At 32.6% G+C, this 21985-nt stretch overlaps 1 protein-coding gene across 1 annotated transcript in view; it reads left to right on the top strand.

Annotated features, from left to right (window-relative positions):
* The first annotated feature begins 3386 nt into the window (after window positions 1-3386).
* The window catches only part of LOC101896068 (acetyl-coenzyme A synthetase), a 32497-nt gene continuing 13898 nt past the window's right edge, over window positions 3387-21985 (top strand). Inside the window, exon 1 of the mRNA XM_005183094.4 lies at window positions 3387-3979. Within this exon, the coding sequence (XP_005183151.1) occupies window positions 3669-3979 (311 nt within the window). The 5' untranslated portion in view covers window positions 3387-3668. The remainder of the gene's footprint in view (window positions 3980-21985) is intronic.

Below are 21985 nucleotides of genomic sequence, written 5' to 3'. Positions count from 1 at the left end.
CTAAAGATAATTTTGAAGGACAACTTGCCAAAATTAAGATCTTAACATTTGTATGTAAAATTTTGTCAAATAAAAAAAATTATAAATAAATAAAATGTAAGCGGTTAAGTATTTTAATTTCTAATTTATTTAAAATAATAGCATACCTTAAGGCGTTAATTAAAATCAGGAACAGTGGCTAAAAAGAAAAAGGAAAATATATATTAATAGAGAACATGAAAAAGACATTAAGTTCAGCCGGGCCGAACTAATACCCTTCACCATTGGGTAAAAAAAACTTTTTTATATAAAAGTATCTGAATTCAAATGTGTTCCACTATAAACTACAAATACCAGTAAGACCGTTTGGATAATGCTGTTAAACCTTTCAAAGAAACAATAAAGTGGATGAGTCCGTTATGTGAGGGCCATATCAAAAGGGGAACCTCCATAGACAATTTTATACTTCAAGGATTGCCATCTACTAAATCTTCTTAAATACAACATTTGAAACAGTTTCGTGGGTAAATGTGGATGGATTATCGAAATACCGAGTATCAGTGGGAAAACGTGGACCTAAATATTCAATGTCCGGCCACCGGAGCGAGAACCCATTAGGAACTAAAAATATCAATTTTAAGACAAATCCGTAGGAAACTATGGCGAAATCATTAAAACCCTGAATATCGGGTGGTACCATTATATGGGGGCTACACCAAAACCTGGACCCATACATATAAGGTTTTGACATCATAGCTAGAATCCAATATGATCTACAAATACCAATTTTTAGACAAATCCGTGGAAAAATGTTTTAAAATTTATCAAAATACCGAATATCGGGAGGCACTGTTATATGGGGGCTATACAAAAACTTGGACCTATACATACAATGGTTAGCCAACGGAACTAGAACCCATTATGCTAATAGCAAACACTATTATATCAACCGCTCGCGCTTAGCAAGGCTCTGAAATTTCAATGAACTTTACACGTTTACAGCTCCCAATAGGTTCCTATCAAACTTCAAACTGTTGCGTCACTTATCTAATTCAATGTCAATTTGAATACTTCCCAATCAACAGTAATTCTCTACCAACACGAAATAATCGAAATATTTCCGAGTTGGCAGTAATTCATCCGATTACTTTGTGGTCAACAATAACAGGAATAATGTCAAGCTGAGAGCGGTTCACACGGTTACTATTGATCCCAATGCTTATGAACAGAAAACGCAGTACTCGATTTCTTTAGAACCGAAAATATTCCGGATACTTCTGAGCCGAGTCCAATAACAATTCGAATATTTATAAGTGGGATGAGTATCATCCGAATACTTTCGAGCCATGAACAACTGCAATTCTCCCGGCTTCTTACGTGCCAAATGCAACCTAATATTGGAGTTCTTCTTCTGATTACCTAGGACATCTATTCAACTACTGCTGAGAGGTGATTTCAGTAATCGACTCAACAATTACTACCGAGTGGACACAAAAATATACACCAATACCTTTGAGTAGAGAGGAATTCAATCGATTTCCGACAGCAAACCAAAATATTTCTAATCAAGGGAACTTCTCTAAAAATAATTAGAATAATATAATAATTTTTTTTGTCGACCCGACAACTCCCGAATACTTCCAAGCAGAGTAACTCAGACGACTCAAATACACGCGAATTAAGACCAACTTAATTCGATTGTCTCCTCTGACAGCATCACAAATAATTCCGTTCACAGAGAGAAGTTCACTCGATTATTTCGGAGTTTCCACAACACTTTGGAAGTGGGGGCACTCATAAGATTTCTTGGAGCATACAGCAACCCGCATACTTTACATTCTCCCGATTACTTCTGAGCCTTTATCAAGCATAATAATAATTCGGAACGAGGTTAGTTTAAATTATTTCCGAGCAGATTAGAGCTTTTCCCGTCTTTGAGCCGAGCCGAACAATTTACCCAATTACCTGCGAATCAAAGAAAATTATCTGATTACTTCTGGACCCTCAAAAACGCGATTTTTTTCCGGCTGGACAACTGTTTATTACAATGCTTCCAATTGCCGGCTTCCTCCGAGCCGAGCGCAATTGAGGATAATTCACCTGAATCGATTGCAAACGAGATGTTTCGAGCCGGTATCAACTCCACTGCATCCTCCGAGGTGACAATAATCCGAATATTTCCGAGCAGAGTGAAATTCACCCGACTACCTCCTAGCCAAGAGCAATCACAATTCTTACGAGACAATGCTTCCAATTGCCGGCTTCCTCCGAACCGAGCGCAATTGAAGATAATTCACCTGAATCGATTGCAAACGTGATGTTTCGAGCCGGTATCAACTCGAATACATCCTCCGAGGTGACACTATTCCAAATATTTCCGAGCAGAGTGAGGTTCACCCGACTACCTCCTAGCCAAGAGCAATCTCAATTCTTACGACTTGAGAGCAAATTATCCAATTACTTTAGAGCCGAGAAATTTCTTTCGAGCAGAAAATAACAAGAATATTTTTTGGGTGGACCAAAGTTTATCCAATTGCTTCCGAGCCGATGTCCGTTTCCCTCTGAGGCGAGAGCAATATTAACTTCCGAGCTGATAGCAAATCAGATGTTTCAAACCCGAAAGAAATTAAATGGATTATTTCCGAACCGATCTAAATGCAAATACTTCCAGACGAGGGTCTTGTCAGCTCACAGGCAATGAGATGTTTATCTCATCTGATTTGCTATCAGTTCGGAAATAAAAATTACTCTCTCCTCAGAGGAAGAAGAACATCGGCTCGGAAGCAATTGATTAAACTGTGGACGACCTGAAAATATTCCAAGGAATTACGAGCAGAGTGGAGTTAACCCGACTCCCGACTGCAAGGTTAATACTGCCGAACCGAGTGAAATTCTCAACCTAAATACTTCTAGACGAGGGTCTTGTCGGCTCACAGGCAATGAGATGTTTATCAAAACCAAGAAATTGTTGAGCAGAGTGGAGTTCATCCGACTCCCTTCTAGACGGCAGTAAATTTAATACTACGGAACCGAGAAGAATTCATCCGATTACCTTCGAGTCGACAGAAACCCGAACACCTTCCAGTAGACATCAGTTCCCAAGATTATTTACGAGGCAACAATTAGCGATTTCCACAGCCACTTTATAAGAGTCTCTATAAAAAACACATACCTGTGCCACTTGGGTGGGACATTACTGAAATTACGCATATCGCGTATGAGAGAATTATGTTCATAATGGTTTTGCAAAATTTCCTCCCTTAAATTCTTTGAAAATTCCCAACAAAAGCTCCATTTGCACAGAGCACTGAGAAATCGAATAGAAAAAAGCTTTGCGTAGGCAACAACAAGCAAAGTTTCGCACAGATAAACTGTGAGAGGTATTTTAGGGTTCGTTGGCAACGATTTCAGTATACGAGTGTCGTTCATACCGTCTAGAGGTGTTTGGGTTTCTAGTCTGCAACGCAACACAACACAGAGAACAAACGGAAGGAAACTAAACACTTTTTAAAAAAATTTGAAAAAGAAGTGAAAAAAAATTAACATAAAATAATAACAAAGAGATTTAAAAGAATATTAAAAAAAATTGAATCAATGACCACAAATTGTTGAAAAAAACTGAAAGGATATTTACTTTTCCAAAAGGTCATAAGTTAATAAAAGAAAATAAAAAAAAAACAGAAATCAAAATGCCAGTGGATAAAGGACTGTATTATCCAAATCCGGCCATTAGCAAAAATGCCTACATATCCAGCATGGAGGAGTACAAAAAATTCTACGATGAGTCCATAGAAAATCCCGAGGAATTCTGGTCTCGTGTGGCCAAACAATTCCACTGGGAGACCCCAGCTGAACCCAAGAAATTCTTGCAATATAATTTCGATATTAGCAAAGGACCCATTTCCATCAAATGGATGGAGGGAGCCTCCACAAATATATGCTATAATCTGCTGGATCGTAATATACGCAATGGATTGGGTGATAATATTGCCTATTATTGGTAAGTTGGAAGACCAAATTTGAAAAAAATCGAAATTTTCCCCCAAAAGCAATGACGTACTTGGCTGAGGTGGGCCAAAAGGACATGGGTATCGCTTGAAAGTAATATCGATTTCTTTTTTTGGTTTCGTAACCAAGTCGCCTTTAACAAAACTCACACAAACGAACAAAGTACTTTATGTGGTAGTATGTATGCCATACATGTATTTGAATATTTTTCCAAAAACAAAAAGTGAGAATCCTAAAGAACATCAACAACAACAACAGCAACAAAGCACATGTTCCTTTTTTATTTGTGTCAGCAAAACGAAAAAAAGCCAAAGAAAAAAAAAAACAAAAACGAAGAGCTTGATTTTTCTAGTGTCATCATTTGTTAGCTAGTGTCTAAGGTTGGGGTCTAAGACAGCTCAAATTTAGGGGGGAGGTGGGAAGGACAAGGCAATTTTTAAGGGTTCCCTCAAAACGAGCAGAGACCTGCGCATTGCCAGGACCTTTAAGACAACCACAGACATTGAAAATAATAAAATAAGCCTTTGTTTTTCCAACAACAACACCAACAAATGGTCAAATATTTTTTCATCCCCTCGCTGCATTATTTTATTTTTTATTTCGGCTATTGTTCTTCTCACACACACTCACACAAAATGAATCATAAATAACTATGTGTACTATAATTGTCGCATAGGGAAATAATTAGTGTCATTTTCGCTTTTTCCTTATTTCTTTGTAGTAAAAAAAATTCAAGAAAGGAAAAAATGCAGAAGAGTTGAAAAAAAGAAAAGGAAATCCAAAAAACAAAAACGTTCAATGAACCCCACTTTTTTAGTGTGACAAAAAAGTAAAACCCAAAATATTCAAAATAATGTAAATGGGTCTGGAAGTAATACCGCACAGGGTGGGTCAGCAAAGTTACTACTTTTTTAATATTGCCAATGTCAATAAAAAAAAAAAAGAAAATTGTATGTCCACAAAAGACCCGAAGGACTTGTTCATAATTTGAAGATCTAAACAAAAGTCTCTTAGTTAGAAAAGGTTGTCAGGGTGATTTAAAGGTTTTCCACTCAACTATAGATCAGGGAAAACTGGAAATCCTTACCAAAAAAAAAAAAAAAAAAATTAAATAAATAATAATAATAAATAAGTAAATAAAACATACCTTAAATTCGTCCAGTTCCAAATTTTCATACCCCCCTCCATGTGAAAACGTGACTTATGGCCAAATCGACTATTCTCAAAGTCGCGTTAATTTTGGATTCCCTTATATGCGAGAAATTTAACCAACCCCTTAAAAACCAAAATGTCACATCAAGTTTGTTGGAAATGCTTGGAAATTGGGACCAAAGCCTCCGACATACCAGGAATCAAAACGTACCATTATATGGGGTGGCTATACCAAAAATTGGATCTTTTATCTTTTGAGAGAAGTAAATCTACCCCCAATTAAGTAATTAATTTGGACAGAAACTTATAAAATACCGAATCAAAAGGTACTGTTATACTATACCAAAAAGTGTATCTAAATTGAATATTTTTAGAGAAGAGTTAACAATTGGAACTGACTGGAAATTGGAAAATCTTCCTGACTGATAATTGTACACTTCTTTGAAGATATTCTGGCAATGACATTCCAATCTATATTAGAAATTTTCTACAAGAAAACTGGCAAGGACTTGCTGATCAAGAGTTTTAACGAGTTTTGCCAAGATTTCCAAAATATTTTTACTTTTTTTAAAAAATATTACATTATTACGTCATGCCAAATATTACATTCATTTTAAACTACAATATTGAAAACAGGTTGGTTTTTTAAGATTTTTCCGAAGGACTTCCAAACAATTTTTTTTTTACGTCATGTCCAAATATTGCATTAGTTTTCAACAATAATATTGATTTTTTTCGAGAAAAAATGTAAAGGATTTTTTTCAAGATTATTTCCGAAGGATTTCCAAACAATATATCGCGTGGTTTTTAAAATTCTTTTCCGGATTAGTTCGCAATTCAAATTCAAGAATTAATAGTGGATATTTTTAAGAATATTATTTGGAAATATTTTCTAATGAATTCCTGAGTTTCCGGTAAAATTTTTATATTTTTCAATGCAAACAACATTGGGCTAATAAAAAAATCCAAGGATTCCTTTTAAGCCCTTATACACTTTACGAAGTATGATTTTCTTGAAGCATGGGTTATTTTCATTTTTTTTCCAGGAATTCCTTGACAGGGATATTTTTTAAATTTTTTTTACAAAATCTTCAAAAATATAAATTGTTTTTTTTTTTAATATTTTCTAAAAATATTTTTATTTCAACAAAAAATCTTGATTTTTTTAAGAATATTTTCTTATAGAATTTTGTGACCAAAAAATGTTTCAAATAATTGCTTTCAAAGAAAAAAATTTTCAGGGATTTTCTGTAACTAAAAATGTTGGATTTTTTTAAATTTATGTCAAAGACTTGCCATTTTTTCTAAATTCTAACTTGGATTTTTTTTTAAGAATTTGCACATGACTTTTTAAAAATTGTTTTCTGGCCAACAATGTTAAATTAAAAAAAATAATAATTTTTGATACAAATCCAGGAAGAGAATCGAAAATTTAAAAATATTTGCATAGAATCGTATATTTTTGAAAATACTTTTTAAGGACTTCTTGTCCAATAATCGTAGATTTTCTAAAAATATTTTTAGAAAAAAAAATTACACAAATCTAGAATCAAAAAGTTATTGGTTAAATAAATTGGATATAAAAAACAATACAAAAATCATGGATTTTTAAAACATTTTTATAAAAATTGTGGATTCTAAAAACATTTTTATAAAAATTGTGGAATCTAAAAATAATTTTTTTTTAAAAATTGTGGATTCTTAAAATATTTTTATAAAAATTGTGGATTCTAAAAACATTTTTATAAAAATTGTGGATTCTAAAATAATTTTTATAAAAATTGTGGATTCGTAAAATATTTTTATTAAAATTGTGGATTCGTAAAATATTTTTAATAAAATCGTTTTTAATATATTTTATTGCCAAAAATAACGTTTTTTAAAAAAATCGTAAATTTTTTAAATTACAAAAGATAAAAAAAAATGTGGATTTAAAAAAAAAAAACTGCAAAAATCTTGAACTTAAAAAAATTGTGAATTAAAAAAATGCAAATATCGTGGATTGACAAAAATGCAACTATTGTGGATTTAAAAAAATACAAAACATTTTTAAAACAAGATTTAAAAATAATTGTTGTTTAAAAATAATTAAGACCCTCCTGGCGATTTTTTTATTTTATTTATATATTTTAAGAAAAAATAAAAATATTTTAAATTCAATATTTTGCACAAAGATTTCCTGGATAAGAAATTAGAGTTTGTCAAAAATATTTTTGAAATTTTTTGCTTAAATTGTAGAGTAATTTGTTTTTTTTTAAGAACTTATTTTAAATTAACCTCCTGGCCAGTAGATTTTTCAAAAATATTTACAACATTTTATTTTTTTAAAGAAACTACTGATTTTTTAAAGAATTTTGAAAATACTTCAATCATAATTCTTTTTCAAAAATCTTTTAAACCAAAGATTTTTCCAAGGACTTCTTTTTAAAATTTGTAGATTTGTTGAGCAGTTTTTAAAGGACTTCAGACCCAATTTTTTTGAGAATATTTTTCATATACATTCTGAAAAAAATGGTAGATTTGGCACAAAAAGCGCTTGAGACTAAAATTTTATGTATATTTACTTACGACAAAAAACCCTGATTTTTTTAAGAATTTTTGAAAAGACGTAGATGATTTTCGGGCTTACGGCGTATTGGACGTAAATTGTTTGTGCTTTCATATTACCCACATAAGCCAGGTCCATGTCTTAGAATCTACCAACTATAAAGGTTGTAAAAATTGATAATTTAAAAAATTCACTCAATTGTTTCGGTTTCTATTTTTAACACACAAAGAAAGAAATTGATCAATTAAATTTTGTATTTATCATTCGATTTTTTGACTTAAATTATAAAATAATTTTTTTATCTATATATTTTGTAAAATAACCAAAATGATTCCATTTATGTATCATCATTAAGTCGTTTATATTAAATCACAAATCAATTTTGAAAACATCCAAAATTGCAGTTCAAAGGGCAGCCAAAACGAGTTTGGGTTTTTTTTTTGTTAATTTGTTGTTTCAGACTAACGACATAAAATTTTGAATTAATTCAAAATTTGTTTTGTATACTTTGTTGTACTTCTAATTATGTCAATTAGGAAATCTGTTACATATCGGATTGCTATTTTTAAAACAAGAGTTGCAAATTTTTCTTGGGGATTTTTTTATTTTATTTTTTTTTATTTTTATGTGATCTTCTCCCCTTTCCACTATTTTTGCTGACTAATGATCAATGCACGAATGGAACATTGACATATTGACCTACTGTGGAATGTTTATAAAATCAATAAAGAGAAATTAAAAATATATTTATTTATGAAAATGACAAGGAAGGAGACGAAGAAAAAAAATGCAGACAACACACAGTGACATTGAAATTGCAAACGGAAAGAAGATCGAAAAGTAATTTGTTAACTGCTTCGATTTGAAATATTTATATTGGAATTTCTTCATATGAGCTGAGAGATTTTGGTGAAAATTTACATACTTTAAAGATTGAAAATTTTCTTTAAAAGTTATTCAAAAACATGAAAATTTCTTCTACTGCGTATTCAATATTTCCAATTCAATTTTCATTCCAAGTGAATATAGCAAAAGTCTAAGAGTATACAGGGTGGAATAAAAAAAAAAAACTGCAACAAAGTCAAACGCCATAATTTTTAATTTTTTTTTTAATTTTATTGAATGAAAGCAAAAAATGTCGGAAATAGCATCAAATTTTAGAAAAAGTTTAGATTTGTTCGAATTGGTCACCTTTGTCACGAATTATGGCCTTCAAACGACCAATGAAACCATCACACGCTGCCCGAATATTGCTCTGCGGTTGCTCTGCTCTTGCTTGAGGTGATCGACACTTTGGTATTTTTAGTGCCAACCCTGCTTTCCAAAATACTCCAGACACAATAGTCCAATGGATTGGTATCCGGAGATTTTGGTGGCCATTGTGCGCTGGAAATGAAACGAGGAACCTCATTTTGTAACCATTCTTGGGTGGCGCATGCTGAGTGCGATGGTGCTGAGTCCTGTTGGAATGTCCAAGGTCTGCGGCCAAAATATTGGCATGCCCAAGGCTTTAATACACCCTTCAGAATATTTTCGCGTTAATATTCGGCATTTATTCTGATGCCACGGTCGATTAACACGAGCGGAGATCGACCATAGGCTGTTATGGCAGCCGAATATTTTCGCGATAATATTCGGCATTTATTTAGATGCCACGGTCGATTAAGACGAGCGGAGAGCGACCATCAGCTGTTATGGCGGCCCACACCATCACCATGGCCGGTGCTTGAGTTCTGATGGCCAACCTAAGGTGCACATTTTCAGCTGACTTCTTTGGCAAGTAAACACGATTATTTTGTTGCTGCATAACGAATGTTTTCTCATTGGAGAAAACCAAATTCCGCAGTTCACCACTTTCGGTCAAGCGAGGCAATTGTTAAGCTCTTTTGAGTGTATTTTCTTTCTGTTGCGGTGTAAGTTCTTGCACTTTTTGGAATTTCAATGGCTTTACCCCGGGCTCACTTTTCAATATTTGCCGAATGGAATATTGCGATATGTTCAGCTCACGAGTCATATTTCGGCCACTGCTACGCTGGTTTCGATCAAGTCGCTTTTTCACTTTTCGTACCATTTCTGCTGATGTTGCTATTTTCTCCCGTCCACTTTCTTGACGTCGGGCTATTTATTCACATTTAAATGCTGGAGTCCTCTAACGATAGCCACTTGTGGTTTTCCAGCCAAATATAAAGAGATCACACTATCACGCTTGAATTCTATCGCGAATAACTTTTTTTCTGGAAAATTCTCACCAAAATGCTTTTGTACGCTTGTAAACAATATAATGAGCTGTAACTGGGATAATTTTAAAAGCTGTCGGAGGACTGGCTTAGAAATGACAGCAGTCTGAAATTGGTTGCAGTTTTTTCATCTCACCCTGTATTTCCTCACCTTAATATTCAGTAGAACAATAAATGTTCATAATATTCATCTTCCCCATTCTGTTGAATGACGTGTCTCAGAAATTCAATTTAAATAGCCTATTTCCCGATAGAGTTTCCAACAAAGAACCACCACTCTTACTCATTCTAAACAAAAAAAAAACTTTTTTGGTCAACCGTTTAGTTGGTCACATAATCCAAATTAAAAGAAGGCTGGACCTTGACCATGTTTATTCTTAAAATACTACGTCACAAGTGCCATAACCTACTAAATTAGCCAATGTTTTGCCAAAGGAATACTCGTAAAAAAAAAAAAACAAAAATAAAAATCGAAGAAAGAAAGCTAAATGCAGATAATTGTTATCGGCCAAAGCAAAAAAAAAGGAAAAACTGTGTTGTTGTCATTTTTATAGATTTATTGAATTGGCCAAAAAAGAAAGTAGATAATCGTACTATTCTAAAATTGAGTCAGATTTTGTTATCCAATGTCAAATTAATCATCAACGATAAAGTGAATTTCATTCTCAACGAAATTTAGATACTTCAAAATGTGTTATTAAATTTGTTCTGATCAATGTTTTATATTTTTTTTAAGATAAAACATTTTTTTTTTGTTTTTGAGTATTTTTTACTGAAAACAAGTGCCCTCTATTTATTCGCTGGGTAATTTTCCAATTCTTCTTTTTTTTCGTTTTGTTTTACCTCCATGATTTTGCATGGTGGAATTAGCCAACGTAATTACGTCAATGATTTAAATTTGAAATTTTTATGCATCAATAATTATTTAATAAGGTTACAGAGGAATACATTTCTGCATTAAGAATTTTCCAATAATTTCTTTTTTTTCAAATGAAGAGAAAAAAGGGAAATTGCAAAGGTCGTAAAACCAGTTCATTTCGTATTTTTGTTCCAACAAATAAATTTGACTTCACCGGCCCATGTAATTTGTTTAACTTTGAAATCATTTATTTTTGCTAGAATTTATTTTTTTTTTTTTGTGCCAAGCAGATGCAAATTTTAAAACCGTGAATATTTACTTTTAATATGAAACGTATTGATTAGATCGGCCTGGCTGTGAAGCAGAAAAAATATGATAATTGTTTGAGACCAAGTGACAAGTTCATGGTCAAAGTATATATTTTTTTTTTAAATAATGGAACTACCTTAAAAAAAAACAAGTAAAAAAACAGTAAGTTCGGCCGGGCCGAACTTTGAATACCCTCCACCATTTGGAACGAATTGGGAAATTTTCAAAAAAAAAAAAAAAAAAAATATAAAAATAAAATAAAATAAAATAAAATAAAATAAAAAAATAAAATAAAACCCATTAAAAATTTTGTTAAAATCTTTAAAATACCGAATTCTCTTTCAGGGATTAATAACTCACAAAGAACTCCTTGTGTAGAATTTCAGACAATTCCATTGAAAAATTCTGTTAAAGTCTTAAAAATACCGAATATCGGAAGATGACGTTATATGAGGGATATACGATATTGTGGACCTATATAGACACTTCTCTTTCAGGGGGTAAAGTGCTGACAAAGAACTCCTTGTGTGAATTTTCAGACAACTCCATTGAAAAAGGTGGCTAAAATCATTAAAGTACCGAATATGGGAAGGTGGCGTTATATGGGGGATATACGATGTTGTGAACCTATATAGACAATTCTCTTTCAGAGGGTAAAGACTCACAAAGACTCCTTGTGTAGAATTTCAGACAACTCCACTGAAAAATGTGGCTAAAATCATCAAAATATGGAATATCGGAAGGTGCGTTATATGGGGGGCTATATGATATTATGAACCTATATAAAAAAATCCTCTTTCAGGGGATAAAGTACTCACAAGGAACTCCTTGTGTGAATTTTCAGACAATCCCATTGGAAAATGTGGCTAAAGTCATAAAAATACCGAATATCGGAAGGTGGCGTTATATGGGGGCTATACGTTATCGTGGACCTATATAAAAAATTCTCTTCCAGGGGATAAAGTACTCACAAGGAAATGCTTGTGTGAATTTTCAGACAATTCCATTGGAAAATGTGGCTAAAATCACCAAAATACCGAATATCGGGGAGTACAGTTATATGGGGGCTATACGATATTGTGGACCGATATAGCCCATCTTCGAACTTGGCCTGCCTGAAGAACCACAAAAAAAAATCTTAAAAAAATCCACATTTACCTTTAACAAATCCAAGTTTAGAGCTTCAACAAATATCGTTAAAAAACTCCTTGATTTGAACCTTGACTGCCCTTAAAAATATTTTTGAAAATATCATAGAAAAAATATCATAAAAAAAACGTTTAAAATACGTCGACGTGGACCTGCATAGGCAACTTTAATCATAATATTCAAATGCGAAACTTGAAAAAAAATCAGTGAATAACGATATGGGGGCCATACCAAAACGTGGACCTGCACAGACAATTTTCTATCATAGCCTGTAGTATCCATGACGAACTTCAAATTCCAAATTTGAAACAATTCCGGTGAATAATGTTGCAAAAATCATCGAAATACCGAATATCGGGAGGTACAGTTATATGGGGGCTATACAGATATTTGGACAAGCACAGACAATTTTCTGTCACAGGCTGTAGTATCCGTTACGAATTTCAAATACCAAGTTTGAAACAATTCCGGTGAATAATGTTGGTAAAATCATCAAAATACCGAATATCGGGAGGTACCGTTATATGGGGCTATACCAAAAAGTAGACTGATATATCTCATTTTCAATACCAAGCATCCTAGACATAATACAAATTGTTCTGCCAAATTTTGAAGCTCTACGTCAAGTGTGCTGTGTGTGCTGTATCGTCATTTCAACAGACAGACGGAGTGACAGGCGGACATCGTTAAATGGACTTACAATTTTATGCTGATATATATATATATATATATATATATATATATATATATATATATATATATATATATATATATATATACATATATATATATATATATATATATATATATATATATATATATATATATATATATATATATATATATATACTTTATGAGGTCTACGATGAATATTTATGAATTTTACAAAGTTAATAAAAAATTTAATTTACCCTCCTTTTCAAGGTGAAGAGTATAAGTAGGATGGTCCTTAAAAAAATATTCTTAAAAATATCCTTGAAAAATTCTAAATTAATTTCCCTTGAAAAAATATTTTTTAAATGACCTTAAAAAAGTCGGACTGAGAGCTTGAAATAAAATCCTTTAAAAAATTCCTCGTTCTGAGCTTGGATGGTCTATGAAAAAATATTCTTAAAAAATCAACAAATTTCGCCCCGAAACCTAAGATTTGGGTCACAATACCTACTATATATATGTGGTCTTTTATGCAAAATTCTGCATTTCTGTATAAAACATATTATTGTCCTTCTCATCGAGAATCTTTTGGTGTTCGGATTTTTGTACTAACATCTCAGACTAATTTTTTCTTGCCTTCTGTCATCTTCTTCCCCAATGTAGACAATGCAAATAAGTTTCCCACAAAAAACCTTGACTTATAAGATCCGACACACTTTGTTTTCAAATACAACTAAAAAAATATTAACTCATCTCTTCAAAAATAATAAAAAAAAACAAATGAGTTGTATCAACAACTATTACACAATCAAGGGCTCTCTATTTGCCAACTAACTATCTTTCAAATAACTATATCTGTTTAAAGGGTTTGAATGGCGGTGACAAAATTACCCAATTCAACTCAATTTCAAACAGAATATTTGATTGCAAAATGTTGCTGTTAATAACATTAACAACAACCGACACTTACATTCCCCCCAAGTATTTAATATTGGTAGTTTAATAATGATGATAATATTGCAAATAATATCAAATAGCAATAGCAAATAATTTATAATATGTCGGTGGTTGTTGTTGCTGTCGTCGTTGTCGATTGATATTTGATTGGGTTGTTAAACAAAAATATTATCTGTCTACTGCCCATCATCGCCTATGTTATTCTCGGTTCAAATGCTATCTGATGGTATGGGGTAGTAAAGAAAAAATAACTACCGAAAAGCTTTAGCCTATGCCCCAATATCAATGCGGAACTTTCATAAACATTCATTTTGGGGGTTTCCTTTTTTTTTGGTATGGAATTTAGCAGAGATACCCATTACCTATTATGTCCAAATATACACATACAAACACGCCACCTATCGTTACTCTCTCTCCATCTCTATCTCAAAGATATTGACTAATCCTCTGAAAAAAAAACTTGATAACGAAAAATGTGTAAATTGTTATATTTTGTTGACATAAATTTGGCAAGTGTCGCGAAAAGAAAAGAAAAAAACAAATGTGTGGCGTAAAAGTGGAACTATTTTTTATGGAGTAACCTGTTTTAGTATTGTAAGTACAAATCATCAGCTAGGGACTTTTTTTTTTGAGAAAGAACTGTTATGTAATATAGAAGACATATCGTTGGATTTTTCATAGAGAGGAGACATTAAAAAAATAAATCTAGGGAACTTACAAAATCCCCAGTTAGAAATATCAGTTTCAGTACCTCAAAAGGTATTTTGTATAGATGAACCAAATAAAATCTATGTTAAATCCGTCGAAAAAACTTGACTTAATATCAATGCCTGTACTTCAAATATTTATTGCGAGGAGTTAAACTACCCTCTGAGAAGTTGCAGTGTTAAATAACAGCTGATTTGGTTGGAAATGACTAATGCCTTTAAAATATCGAAAGTCAGGCTATAACTTAGAGTTTGTCCTAATATTCTATCTATCTACCATATCAACGCTTTTGAAAAATTTCAAAGCTCTATCTTCAATAGTGCAAGCTCAATCGCGAATTCAACCACAGTTTCGAAATGCACGCTCAAATTTGAGTTGAGAGAGAACTCTAGTGGGAGAACTCCTGTGAGAAGAAAGAAATCGAATAAACTCTACTTTTTCCTATGCCACCCGAATTACTCATTCTTTTTCGAGTGTCATAGGAAAAAGTAGAGTTTATTCGATTTTTCTTTATAAATACAATCGCATATATCAATAAAGGGGATGTTAGTTAGACCGTTTATAACTCAAGAACGGCTGGACGGATTTTGACAATTCTCCCAAATTCGGAATGACCTCTTGTCAGGAAAGGAAAAAAATATAAGAAAATCGCGTGAAAATATGGCAATAAAACAGTGAACATTTTTTTATAATCTGTCATATTTTTTTCTCGCATAAGATTTTTTTGGTTTGCAATTATCGTCAGATTCTGAAGAAATTTTGCATGGGGATAGTGTTAGGGTCAGTATTAAGGCCTATTGTTTTTCAACATGTACAGGGTGAGATAATAAAAACTGCAACTAAGTCAAACGCCATAACTTTGACATTTTTTTAAATTTTATTGAGTGAAAGCCAAAAATGTCGGAAATAGCATCAAACTTGAGAATGAAACACGCTGTCTGAATGTTGCTATGTGGTATTTTGGCCAATTCCCTGCGAAGCGCTTTCTTGAGGTGATCGAAACTTTGGTATTTTTTAGTGCCAACCTTGCTTTCCAATATACTCCAGACACAATAGTCCAATGGATTGGTATCCGGAGATTTTGGTGGCCAAAGTGCGCTGGAAATGAAGTGCGTGCTGAGTGCGATGGTGCTGAGTCCTGTTGGAATGTCCAAGGTCTACGGCCAAAATGTTTGCGTGCCCAAGGCTTTAATATACCCTCCAAAATATTTATTCTGATGCCACAGTCGATTAATACGAGCGAAGAGCGACCGTCGGCGGCCCACACCATCACCATATGGCGGCCCACACCATCACCATGGCCGGTGCTTGAATTCAGGTGGCCAACCAAAGGTGCACATTTTCAGCTGACCTCTTTGGCAAGTATACACGATCAATTTGTTTGTTTACAAACTGCTGGACAACGAATGTTTTCTCATCGGAGAAACCCAAATTCGGTAGTTCACCACTTTCGGCCAAGCGAAACAACTCTTTAGCTCTTTTGAGTCTATTTTCTTTCTGTTGCGGTGTAAGTTCTTGTACTTTTTGGAATTTCAATGCCTTTACCCCGAGCTCATTTTTCAATATTTGCCGAATGGAATATAGCGATATGTTCAGCTCATGATTAATTTTTCGGCCACTGCGACACGGTTTTCGATCAAGTCGCTTCTTCACCTTTCGAACCATTTTTGACGTCGCTTGAATTCCATGACGAATAACTTTTTTTCTGGAAAATTCTCACCAAAACGCTTGTAAACAATATAATGAGCTGTCACTGTAATAAATTTAACAGCTGTCGGAAGAGTGACTTAGAAATGACAGCAGTCTGAAGTTGGTTGCAGTTTTTTCATCTCACCCTTTAAATTTCTTCCAAGGACCATCCTAACCACAAAACTGGGACTTTTTGAGACTATTTTTACAAGAACAAACTAGTCCACAAAAGGTAGATTTCTTTAGAATATTTTTCCAAGGACCATCGGAATATTATTTATACTTGCAAGGACCCTCCAACCAACCAATATGGATTTTTTAAAACATGGTTAACCGAAATAAAACTGCAGAATATATTTTACCCGTAGAAGTCCTCTTGAATCGTCTTTTAAAGAGGAGTACAGAAAAATACCAAAGTTTAAGATCCTTTTTGGTCTGGCCCTATCCCAAAAGAAATTTCCTAGAAGATCCTGCATGAATTAAATTCCTGGAGTATGGATTCTTGTAAAAAATGTTTCTTTAATTATTTTTCTTCATAAAAGTTTTCATTTTACTATTTAATAATACAAAAATATAGTCCGTGGATTATACATTGGAGGCTCTTTGAAGTATATTAAGACTATAGAAAGAAATGTTACGCGTTGTGAAACTTTTGTTTATTTTATCCTTTGCAATACACCCCTGAATTCGAGTAAGTAATGAAACTTGTTGAAATTCGAGCGGTAGAACTCCTGCGAATTCTCTATAATTCTACTCCACTCGAAAAGGAACACGTTCTCAAGTGAGAATAAAATCCAGTCGAAATCTAGAAGATTTCACTCTAGCCGGGTGCTCTTTTAGTTTTTTTTATACAGTGGTTTTATTTCTAACCAACGGCATTTTCTCAGCCCAATGGGGGCATGTTACATTTATAAAATACTTAATATCTTATAACCAGTGTGGAATTGTAAAATTATATACAGATTATAAAATTCGTAATGTTTATTCCTAAAAAAACCTGTTATATTTCGATCAGAACACCCCATATCTCTCTCTCTCTCTTTAGGCAAATGAAAACATTGAAACATCGCGCCACTTCTAATTATCTGGCAAACATTTGCTAACCATCATTAGAACTTGCAGACAGATAGAGTAGAGTAGTGTCTGGAATCCGTGTGTTTTGCAGAGCTTTCACTACGTTTGCTCTTCAAATTACTTACTCATGACAACAATGGCCGGCCGGCTCATGTCACATACAGCTGACTAACAGCAGGCGAACAAAAAAAAATGCCAAACGAAAAATTCTAACACCACGTACATTAGGTGAGGTCAGAATTAGGGAGTACACTTTAATATTCTTATCTCTTTAAAATTTATTTCATAACAATGAGGTGATTTCTACATATTCTTTTTTATTTTTTGGTAGCTCAGCAACAACATGAGTAACATGGGCGTTTTGCTAAAAAAACATCTGATATTTCTTATCGTTTCAACCTAATATTCCCACGCATCTCTCATTGTGTCTGGCCATTTAGTTATCGATGGTTAGTACAATTCCATTCCATTCAAATCCAATCCAATATTTATTTGAAGTGTTTTAATTTGTGTTTTTGAAGTGTGTGTGTTTTTTTTTTTCGTTTCCAACACCGGAATTTTAACACACATCAGGCGGGTTATCTCTCTTCCTCATAGAATTTTGGGAATATTTGTTTTCTTTTTTTGTTTGGAATAGTCAATACCATAATTTATAAATGATTTGTTGATATAATGTTGTGCAGAATTTGTTTTTGCAAAAAAACAAATCTTTCCTCCAGACGACATGTGGCCGATAATAATCTTGTTGGTAATGGATGATAGGAGTTGTAGGTAAGGGGAATAATAGTATGGATTGGATGGCCTGATGGCATTAATTTCCGATATGACCACTAATCTAAGTAACCAATGGGTTTGTGTAAAATGGATAAATATGATTAAATTTCCATAGAATGTTTTGAAAATATTTTTGGAATTAAATTTGTTCATAAAAAAATTAATTCCAAAATCAATACCAATTAAAAATAATATAAACTTCAGACGGGCTGGAATTTTTATGGGGGACACCGACATTTTGGATCCACTTTGGGTAAGAGGTGCCCAAGGATTTAAATATTAGTTTTTCACAACAAAACGTGCCAAAATTTCGAGGTTATCTTACATGAGTGAGATGGTCTAGAATAAGGGCATATACAGGGTGGGGGACTAGGTGTTCAGTCCGTCGTAGAAATTGCTACTTTCAAAGGACTATCCTTTCTTCACAAAATCAATGTTTAAGAAAAATTACTTTTTTGATCCTTGAAAAAAAAATTGTAAAAAATCCACGTTTTGATCCTTGAAAAAAATAATAATCCACGTTTTTGATCCTTGAACAAAATTCTTTAAAAATCCGCGTTTTTGATCCTTGAAAAAAAATCCTTGAACAAAATTCTTTAAAAATCCACGTTTTTGATCCTTGAAAAAAAATCCTTGAACAAAATTCTTTAAAAATCCACGTTTTTGATCCTTGAAAAAAAACTCTTGGACAAAATTCTTTAAAAATTCACGTTTTTGATCCTTGGAATTTTTTTTTTTTTAAAAATCCAAGTTTTGATCCTTGGAATTTTTTTAACAAATCCAAGATTTTGATCCTTGGAAAAAAATCTTTAAAAATCCACGTTTATTGATCCTTGGAAAAAACATTTTTAAATATCACGTTTATTGATCCTTGGAAAAAAAAATTTAAAAAATCCACGTTTTTGATGCTTGGAAAAAATTTATTAAAAAAAATCCACGTTTTTAATCCTTGGAAAACAATTCTTTAAAAAATCCAAGTTTTTGATACTTTTAAAAAATTCTTTAAAAAATCCAGGTTTTTTATCCTTGGAAAAAATTTTTTAAAAAATCCGCATTTATTGATCCTTGAAAAAATGCTTTAATCCTTCGAAATTTTGATCCTTGGAAAAAAATCTTTGTATTTCATCCAAACTTTTTTTTTGGTATTGAAAATGGGCCATGTAGGTCCACCTACTATAACGGCTACATACGGTATTTTTAAGATTTAAAAAAAAAATTTAACGGATTTTATTTTTTTGAAAATTGCCAAATTCATTCCCAGTGGTGGAGTGTATTCAAAGGTGGAAAAGTGACAATATCGAACCACTATTTCTGGTACCTCCTTCATAAAGAGTCAACATTTTGGATTAAAAAATAATCATAAAATGAGAAAAAAAAAACATCCGGTACACTTCAAATTTTCAATATTTCTTCCAACACATGATCTGGCATGAAGATGATAGATATCGATCCACTCCTTTTGGTACCTTCCCCAAAAATGGGTAAAATTTTGATTAAGTAATTAACTAATTCTATTTTTTGTATTATTGACATTTTTAAACATTGTATTATTAAATTCTACATTTTCAATTCAGATACTGCCTTCCGCACTTTTCTCTTATCTTACAACTAATCTAACAATCTCTGTTGGAAATTTTACCACAACTTTTTGAGATTGCAGAAAAGTTCCATGGCATGATTTTGCAAGACATGCCCGGCCGATAACAATAACCCGGGATTTCTTTTGTGTGTGCCACCTATACACAACATGATCACAAATATCAGACCATAAAAATTGTCTTTGAAATAAGATTTGATCACCTGATCCGTGTGCAAACGACTATTAATAGTAAGAAATGGGACCCATTTTTATAAGGCCATTGTTAAAATATGCATCGAACCACCTCATTTAACTATTTGTAGCCAGTTATGTTAAGCGTAAATATTAACCAACATTTGGGAATTCATTGAACTTGCGGTTTGTTTATCTCTTAGCCCCTTACTCTACTTCTCATTTCTGCTCTCTTTCTCACCTAGTTTGTTTGAAATTTCTTGACAGACACACCTCACATGCCATTATTTTTTCAAGAGCAAAAGAGAGAGAGAGAGAGAAGCAACGAAATAACATTCCCGCATAAACAACATGCCACTAACATATGTCAACAAACGTCTAAACGCATGTATTAGATGGGGTCGAACAAAAGGTAGACAAGAGCATTTGATTACAAAAAAATCCTACTACCAAATCACTTGAGTTATAAATAAATTTTGATATCACACCTAATCTAAATGTAAACAAAATATTCCACTCAAATCATCCGACAATTTTTATTTTTGGGAAGGAAATACAAAAAATAAAATTCCCAGTGAAATCATCCGACAGTTTGTTTTCATTTTGGAAATCAGTCAGTTGTTGTTGCCCAAAATTGGCCATAAAATTGTGATTTATGAAGGGCAAGGAGGAGGTACCATGCAGTTTTTTTTGGCATTGAATTTTGTGTTTCTTTCTTTTTCGCAATGCCCAATTGTCTAGACATTTGTTTGTTTTTAGATTGATATCAATTAAAACAACAAATTATCACACCATGGTCTGGTCAAATTATATGGCAGGGGAAGTAGTCGCTGATGGAAATTATAATGATTTTATTTATAGATATTATTTCCATGCGAATCAAATGTTGTTAAACATATTCTAATCAAGGAAATAATATTCCATAGAAATTGATAATTTTGGTTTTCAATGGAGTGTTTTGGAAGTTTTCCTAAAATCATTGTTTATTGTTGTTTATTAAAATCGGCACTTAGAAACTGGAGTAGCAAAATAAATAAAATGTGGGCGCCTCAAAGCATTTATCAATTCAAAACACTCAATACTTGTGAGTTGATATATTGGTAATAACTATCATATCATATTTAATTAAAATATAAAAATAAAAATAATTTCAAAATAAAGAGTATTCAGAGGTAGAAACTATTAATATTTTTTCAAAATTATTGTTTTAAATAAATACGCAAATATTTTTGAAAAAACATCAATTATTCAAATAAAAAAATTAAAACCCTCAGCCAATGTTCGATTATTTAAATATATGTTGACTTCTGATTGATCATTCAAATTGTTGACCCCTCTATGGAGTAGGTTCCGAAGGAATGGGCCAATATTTTCCATTTCGTATCGGACCTAATAAATATGATATAAATATTGCGACGTGCCAGGTTCGGACAATATCGACTACTTACTTCCTTCTCTCTATATGAGATATGTGATAATTTTGAGAAAATGTTAAAATGTGCAAATGTGCGTGAGGTACCAGATACAGTGGACAGAAGTATTCCATTTTCGTACTTCATCTAAAACAGATAAAAATATTGGTATTCAAAATTCAACACAGATTTCTGGCTGATCGAAACATTTAGATCTAGCAAGTTGTAAAGAATCGCTTACATGTTTTACAAGTTATGACAGGTATAAGTATTGAAATTTGTGATCCTTGGGGAAGATACCAAATAAAAAAATGGTCCGATCTCTACCATCTTTATAACAGACCTTGTGTTAATGGAAATATTGCGATGCACCAAGTTTGAATGGAATCGGATGTTAATCTCGCGTTTAGTGAGCTTCATGTATATTCAAAATGTTGACCCTCTGTGGTTGAGGTACCAGAAAAAAATGGTCCGATTTCTATCATCTTTATAACAGATCTTGTGTTAATGGAAATATGGAATCGGATGTTAATCTCGCGTTTTATGAGCTTTATGTAAATTCACAATTTTGACCCTTTGGAGGTACCAGAAGGTGTAGACCGATCCCATCTTTACAGCAGATCCTGTGTTACTAGAAATTATGGGATGTTTGAAATATGAAGAGAACTGAATGCTTATTTCGGATTTTATAATCGTTTTGATTAT

The sequence above is a fragment of the Musca domestica genome, unplaced genomic scaffold (assembly GCF_030504385.1).
Source record: "Musca domestica strain aabys unplaced genomic scaffold, Musca_domestica.polishedcontigs.V.1.1 38, whole genome shotgun sequence".
Classification (NCBI taxonomy): Eukaryota; Metazoa; Arthropoda; class Insecta; order Diptera; family Muscidae; genus Musca; species Musca domestica.
The sequence above is the reverse complement of the archived record's forward strand: the minus strand, read 5'-3'. Positions and strand labels throughout refer to the sequence as shown.